Source organism: Tamandua tetradactyla, chromosome 13, assembly GCF_023851605.1.
Source record: "Tamandua tetradactyla isolate mTamTet1 chromosome 13, mTamTet1.pri, whole genome shotgun sequence".
Classification (NCBI taxonomy): domain Eukaryota; kingdom Metazoa; phylum Chordata; class Mammalia; order Pilosa; family Myrmecophagidae; genus Tamandua; species Tamandua tetradactyla.
This window is the reverse complement of record NC_135339.1, coordinates 52,314,258-52,322,430: the sequence shown is the minus strand read 5'-3', so window position 1 is coordinate 52,322,430 and position 8,173 is coordinate 52,314,258. Positions and strand designations below refer to the sequence as shown.

General features: G+C 38.6%; 1 protein-coding gene across 2 annotated transcripts in view; it reads left to right on the top strand.

Moving 5' to 3' along the window:
• The first annotated feature begins 667 nt into the window (after positions 1-667).
• The window catches only part of EXOC6 (exocyst complex component 6), a 250,477-nt gene continuing 242,971 nt past the window's right edge, over positions 668-8,173 (top strand). The window contains exon 1 of one of the 2 annotated variants that reach the window (XM_077125415.1): positions 668-976. In XM_077125415.1, the coding sequence (XP_076981530.1) occupies positions 891-976 (86 nt within the window). In that variant the 5' untranslated portion in view covers positions 668-890. The remainder of the gene's footprint in view (positions 977-8,173) is intronic. The other variant, XM_077125417.1, reaches the window with a different exon arrangement.

Genomic DNA, 8,173 nt, shown 5'->3' with positions numbered 1-8,173 from the left:
AATAAGAAATAAAGTGCCTGTTTAATTCTTTAGGTCTGCTTGGGGCTGGCTGTAGGCCACATTTTCCCTTGATATTTTGGACCTCCAGTGCTTGCACTATTTCTTCCTCTTGGTGGCACCCAACCGCTTTAACATCCTGGCAACTTCATGCTTTTACTATTTCCCCAGCAAAACCCATTCTGCAGGAAAAATCTGGGGAACGCATTTGCAGTGAGTATTAAGTGACTGATGAGGATTCAAATCTAACTGCCTTCAGGAGCACTGGTACTTGAACAGGAAATAAAAGAAGAAATGGCTTTCAGTGGAGAACCCTCACACAGCAGTGACTAAGGTGGAGATACAAAGGGGAACGGGGAGCAGAGAAATACTAGCCTGGTAACCTTGAAATCACATTCCATAGGATGTTACATTTTTCCTGAACTAGTTATCTGCTTGAGTTTGCAGGCAACAGCATATTTGCAGGGATAGCTTGGAGTATAGCTTTAATTAGGTATTTAGCACAAATTATGTTAAAATACAAGTTCTAACAAATCAGTTGTATTTAATTTTTATAGTACAAGTGTTCCTACTGAGTTTCATAGTTACAGTCTTTGAGAAACATGTGAATAAATATAGCAGGCATTAGGAAGAACTTTCTGAACTGTGTCAAGGTTAATAATAAGTAAAATGTTGTAAGTAGAGACAGGACAGCAACAGCTGTGCAACATTCTTGGAAGCAAGAGCTTTGTAGCATGAAGTCAGATAGTGAGCTCAGTTTTTGCTACTACTTTGGGTGAACAGAGAATCCTTATAATAACTATAAGAAAAAGTACATTTATTTTATAAAATACAATTGCTCTGCACTCAAAATCAGATTCTGCAGCTGGAAAATCAGGGGGGCATGTGGAACAATGCTGGAGGAAGACACAGATCAAACCTATGAGAATGTCCTGGCTGAGATTCAGTCTTTTGAGCTGCCCATTGAAGCTACTTTAAGGTAGGGTTCATTTATTATTTGATTGTTTCTGCTTTAGTGGTGATAAGGTAGTCCTTTTCACTTCATTTTATACTTGTTTCTAAAACAAAATTTTAAAATCTTATTGAAGAAATAATAAATATTATTTTATTATTGAAAAATACACCTAATTTCAAAATTTTCTTAACCTTAGAGAAATTATAATAAATGATCCATTTGTTTTTACATTATGTTTGTTTTCTGACTCATTACCAGAAGCTTAACAAGTATAAATGACTTTCAAGTAATCAAGAAGGGCCTCATGCCATCTCCAAATATTCCATCTCCATTTATATGAAGTTTCAATTGTTTTCTCTGAAAGATCACTTAGTGAAAAATTTCCAGCACAATCAGACATATCAATGAAACCAATTTATATCTGCGTGGAGATGAGCTGTAGGGAAAAAAAATGTACAGTGTGTATTTGTATTGTTGCTGCTCTCTCGAATATGTGGAGACCTCTCGGCTTGGTATTTCTTAATTTTACATAAGATTTAAAAATAGCTTCTTTGGTGATACGGGTATTAATTTGCATACTTCAAGAAGGACCATTTATCTTTGTGTTAAAAGGGCAGCTTTTAAAATTTCATTTTCTCTGTAAAATCTGTCTGCATCTGACACCTATCAGTGTGGGAACATGGTGACAATCACTGCATGTGATAGTGAGAGTCAATAAATATTTGTTGATTGATATCGGTAGATTAAGGGAAAGGTTTTTTTTCTGTTGTTTTTTGTTTTTTTTTTTTGTTTTGGTAGTATCTCCTCATTTTCAGAAAGATCAGGACCAAGTGCTTTGAAATCAACCAACAGCTTAAATCTGAATAAATTTCTCCTGAATATTTAAATTTGGTTCTGCATTGAACATAGTTTCAATCTCTTCAAAGGGCCTGAGGCAGTATTGGGAGCATGGCAAGCTATTGAGATTTACTGGTTGATTATTGGAGGTCTTTAGAAATATGTTTCAAAACAATGACAAGTCCATTATAACTGTTTCATACACCTTCATCTTACCTGAGTATTGTGAACAAACTTTGGAAGGTGGTTAATTTTTATCCCATTGATAAAGTAGGTAGAAGAAACTAAGACTGTTTACCAATGGGAAGCTCAATATTTTTTTCCTATATGGAACATTCTTGATACTGTACCAGCATCCTCTAAGGCTTGGGCACTTGTCTGATGACTGGGAATAGTCTAAAGGGAAATGAGAGAAGGGGCCTGGATGTGTTCGGTTATTGTTGCCTCTGCTGCAGTGACTGTTTCTGAGCCCTCAGCCTTCAATCCTTGACTCTCCCCAGCTCTCCCCTGGTCCCACAACCTGGCCAATACCTACAGATTTCATTCTTCCTTCATTATCCTCTCAGCTAATCTTGGTCTAGCACTGGACCTGACTTCCTTGCTTTGGTTCCTGGATCTTCTCTTCCCTCTATTCTCAGTAAAAATAACCCTGTTATCAATCTTGTACCTGATCTCCCTAAAGTAGAGAAGCAGATCTGAGTGCCACAGTACTCTCCCAGCACCACCCACAACAGTGGAGACTGCACATCTATTTTCCCCAGCTGCTGCCCTGTCATCCCCATGGCCTGCAATGCCCACTGTCAGCATTGTTATCTAACAAATGATGAGAACTCTTTTCCAAAGGCCACTGTTAAAACACAAATGTGATTTTGGAGGACAGAATGGAGTCTCAGAACTCCTAACAAGTTATTACCTGGCACAGTATTAACCTAAATTAGTTTTCCTAAACGGAGGCGCTAATCATTCTATTAGATGAAGACTTCTTAGGCTGGCCTTTCCACAGATACTTCTGCAGGTCGACTGATAACCCAATGTCAACTATTCTGTTCCACTGCTCTTATGGAACACATCAGCTCATGTGGCCAAATATGAGGTATAGAAAATAAGGAGAGACTTACATTTTGGTCAAACTACCCTATTTACTATTTGATAATATGCTGTGAGATTTTCTGCCTCCAGGTACAATAGTTCCTTTCCTTTATTATTTTTCACTCTTATTTCTGCCTGCCAAAATCTTACCCATTTTGTAAGGCTTAGCTTATATCCTCTTTCTTCTATGAAGCCTTTCTTGATCTCCCAATCAGGTGTGACTACTCCCTCCTTTTAAGCCCCGTAGAGTCAGAGTATTTATTCTGCCTCACTTGGATGAGTGTGCACGTGTGTGTGTGTGTGTGTGTGTCTGTGTGTGCGTGCGTGTGCGCATTATGTTATAGCGACTCCAGGCTGAAGATTCTTGAAGGCAGAGCTTATGTCTTATAGTTCAGTATACTCTGCAGACATTTCCACATTGCCTGGCATATAGGCTAGATAAATACATGTTGAACTAATTTATATCATCTTAGGATCTAATGGTGACCTGTGACACAAAAGAAAGGAGGCAGTACTGAGAGAATATGTCATTTCAGTGAAGAAGAGGAGGAGGTGGAAGTATTTTAAGAACTACAAGCTCTTAGGATAGAGAGGGTGGTAAAGGGGTTTGGCTGGAGGCAGCATGGCTGCCAGAACTACAAAGGCCCTGCCTTGAGGCCCTGTAAGGGGAAGGAGGGGGAAGGGCTTGAGCATTGAGAAGATGGAGCAAAGAATATAAGAAACATTTCCAGGGAGAACCCTGCACCTGGGAATTGGGATAGAGAGAACAATGGAAAGTTCTGTTCATTTTTCCCTCTTATGGAAGAAAGGCATAGCTTCAACAAATATTTCCTGGTGTAAAATCATGAACTGTTCACTACTGTCCCTGCCCACTTTATTTTTCAGGTAGGGAATCTAAAGTGTCTGTGTTCAGATCTGTGCCAGATGGGTGTGTTTCTCCAACAGAGTGAGCTCAGAGAGCCCAGTGACTCAGAGATGGTGCCTACCAATGCTGCTTAAGGGGGACTAAACAGCTTTTCTTTTACAGAAGTGCCCAAGCCTTCCTGGCACACTCAGCTGCACACATTATCTGGGAGAATGAGTCTCCTCTATCTGTGGTGTCATGATAGGGATGTTGAGACCAAGAAGGTCGAGAGTTGTCATTGGCCCATAGTCTCCTTCACCCTTCCCAAGCTGCATTCCTTCACTTCCTGACTTCATAGTTGGCTTCTCCCTAAGCAAGCTTTCCCCAGATGGCCCAGTCTGTCTCCTGCCTGATTTCCCACAAAGGGCCCTTAGGTCAACTCTTTTGGCCTTCTTTTTTGTTTTGTTGGAAAAATAGACAGGAATCAGATTATTCTGAGGTCCTATGTCACTTTCATTCTATATGTCGAAATGGTAACGTTGCCCAAAGTATTAGATTTGAAGGAGAGAGGGATTTAGAAGAGAGCTGAAATGCTCCATACTTTGTGTGGCCAATGAAACATCCACAAAACACATCTCAGGCAGCTATAAATATTGAATTGGAATAACATCTCACACCCACTGGAATGGCTACTAGGAAATGGAAAATAATGTGCTTGCGAGGATGTGGAGAAATAGAAGCCCTCGTACAATGTTGGTAGGAATGTAAAATGGCACAGCTGCTGTGGCAATTCCTCAGAAAGTTAAGCACAGAATTACCATCTGATCCACAATCCCACTTCTAGGTATATACCCCAAAAAACTGAAAGCAGGCATTTGAACAAATATTTGCACGCCCATGTTCATAGTGGCATCCTTCACAAATGCCGAAAGAGGGAAACAGTCTGTGTCCATCAACAGATGAAAGAATAAACAAAATGTGGTATATACATATAATGGAGTATTATTCAGCTGTAAAAAGTAATGAAATTCTGATCCATGTGACGACATGGATGCGTCTTGAAGGCATCGTGCTGAGTGAAATAAGCCAGACGCAAAACGACAAATACTGTATGCGCTCACTTCTATTAAATAAGCAGAATATGCAGATTCATAGAGTCAGAAACTAGAATACAAGTTACTATGGGCTGGGTGGGGGAGGGCAATGGGGAGCTAATTGGTACAGAATTTCTGTGTGGGGTTATGGAAAAGTTTTGGCAATGGATGTTGTGGATGGAAGCACACTTTGTGAACATACTTAACACCACTGAATTGTGTATTTGCAATTTGGGAAATTTCACGTTGTGTTTGTTACCACATCAAAATTAAACCCATAGAACTGTACAACACAAAGAGTAAACCCTATTGTATACAGTGGGCTAGGGTTAATAGCATAATTATAATAATATTGTTTCATCAGTTGTAACAGACACTACACTAATGTAAAATATTAATAATAGGGGACACTGTGTGTGAGAACAGGGTGTATAGGAACTTTGTACTTCCTGCATGATTTTTCTGTAAGCCTGTAACTAATCTAATTTAAATATATATACATAATTATATTAAAAATAATTATATGTAATTGGGGAATATGAAAATGTGTATCTGTAAATGGGAAATAAAAATCCAGGGTGGAAAAGTGGAATTTGGTATAATCTAAATGTAGGTGGCGATAGAACTTAAGCGAATAGGGAAAAACGTAAAAAATGATCTGCTGCTAGTGCTTGCAGACAGCTTCAGGCATTCAAAATGTCCTGACTGGCCGAGTATGAGTAGGCTCAAACTCGCTGCAGGTGGGGTCTGGAATTCGTTTTACTGCCCTAATCTTATTGTCCTGGGCATCATTATTTCCATCATGTTATAACCATATGCTAATTCCCACCGGATTTTCTCAAACTGGTTTTTGGTCACATCCTGAAGATCCCATTTGGCCTGGGTATGCCTGGTTCCTGGCCAGCTTTCTCCTCTAGAGGGCGTGCCTGTTCTCGGTAGGCTCAATGGCTGTCTGGAGTTTCACTAAAGGAAACCACAATTTTAGTATGAGTCTCGCTCAGCATTACCAACTTCCTTGAATAAGGATGGTCAATAGGTCTCAGCCAGCATATCCACCCTGATGGATTTATAATAGTTGCCTGAATTCTGAAGTTGGGGATGATTTTGATCAATTAGTGATGGCTGCTGTGGTCTGGGGATTGCAAGTCTGAACTGATTTGTGCTCAGAAATCACAGCCTATCTTGTCATTATAGCTAAATCCAACTGAGATACGAAAATCATAGACACATTGGAGGGGACTGGCAAGTGGAATTTAGTGGGAGGTAGAGAGAGGAGGCATATCCAAAGAAGGCCTTGCAGAGGCTGGGAAAAACAGGAGGAAAGGGAATTGTACAGGATGACGTACCAGAAGAAATTTTTGTAATTGTTTTCTGATAACATAATTGTTTTACACTTGTATTCACAGACTCTCTTGGGCTCTTTTCCAAAAGCTGACTATGAAGTTTTACCAGTTTAACAGCAAACAGGATATTATATCTCTTTGACTTCAGTGTTTTTAGGAATGAAGATAACATGCTTTTAGAAAAGTACAGGACACATTTGAAAAAAAAACAATGTAAAACTAAACTGTGTACACTGTAAAATCTTAGGATGGCATAATAAGATAATATGTAACTAGTTAAGTTCAGCCTTAGATATTCAAGAATGCCTTTGTTGTTTGTAACTTTAGGAATGTAAGATTTCTACTAAAGCATATGCCATAAGCTTATTGACTAAGATGAAAGGTCTAGATTTGAATCTGATTTAGCTACTTACTAGTTGTATGACTTTAGCCTTAGTTACTGAAACTATAGTACTGAAACTATAATACCAAATCTCAAATGGTTAGTACATATGAAGTGCTTAGCAACATGTCTGCCAGGCACATAATAGATGCTCAATAAGTATTAAATATCACTATTATTATGCCTAATTTAAATTAAGATATATATTCCAGTATAATTTAATAAATATGTACTTTAGAACCTTGAGTAAACAAGCAACATCATGAAATTCTGAGCAAGGGGAAATATTGAGGAATGTAAATGTTATTTCAGCTGCATAAAATTTGGGGAGAGAGATATCCTTTATCATGCTTACTAGTATTTTTGTATACTGATGCAATATCATGACCTCATTTAATTTCTACTGATAATGGTGTAGTGTTGCAGATATAAAATGGAATACAGAAAAATTGTTCAGACATAAATGCAGGCCCAACCACATCCGATGCTTGCTGCATCTGCGGCGGGTTCCCTGATATTAGTGGGCTGTAGTTGCCAAATTTTTGCTGGACATTTAAGTGATACTATTTGCTGTTTGCTCTGAATTGCAACACTTGAGAAAACTTTTAAAATATTTTTAAATTTGGGAACCAAGTATTTCAACCTAGGAGACAGTTTTGTTTATTTACTCTTTAAGTGGATGGACTCTAGAACCAAAACCTGGGTTCAAATTCCATCTTTATTATTACTAATAGAGCTGTTGTAAGGACTTACATGTATTAGGCATGAAATATATTTAGAAACATTGCATACGTAAATACTCATTCACTTTGTAAATAAATACTTAAGCTAACTCGACAGCGTGCTAGGCAGTGTTCTAGGTGCTGAAGTTATAACAAGATCAAGACCTGGAAATTCTCTATACACAGGGAGATTATGTTTAGCAAGGGGAGCCAGAAATAAATTTAAAAAGTGGGAATGAGTGCTATGAAAAATAACAAAATGGTAAGGGATAGGGAGGTACAAGGATGCTATGTTACAGAGAGTGGCCGGGGTAAATGTCAGCTATTGTTATCAATATTATTGTTCCATTTCATTACACTTGTTATATTTCTACACCTGTTTGGCAGGGATAAGAGAAAGAAAAACAGGACAAGTGAGAAGAGAGGGACAAAGGGCAGTAAGGGAAAGCAAAGTGTGGGAAAGCGTGAGGAATAGAGAGTGCATTGAGCAGTATGTAGAATAAAAAACCAACAACAAAGAGAACAAAGGTAAAAAGAGAAAGAAAATAGTTGGGTTTGCAAGTTCTGGGGGAGGTAGGGTTGGGGGTAATGAAGAGATGAGGGAGAATGGAGCTCTTTAGTTGCTCAGTGGACTTTAAAATGTTTAGATTTGGAATGAGCAAGCTAATGGTACTTTAAGGACATTGTTCTAAGGGCAGGACTAGCTATATAATTTGTGGGACAAATGCAAAATAAAAATGTAGACTCTTGTTCGAAAATGATCAAGCATTTCAGGATGGTGATGGCAGAGCATTAAACCAAGCACAGCTGCACAGGTCACATGCTTATGAGCCAGCCCTATCTGAGGGCTTAGCACTAGGCAGGGCATAGCAGGTATTCAATAAAAATAGTTGTTGAATTAATAGAACCT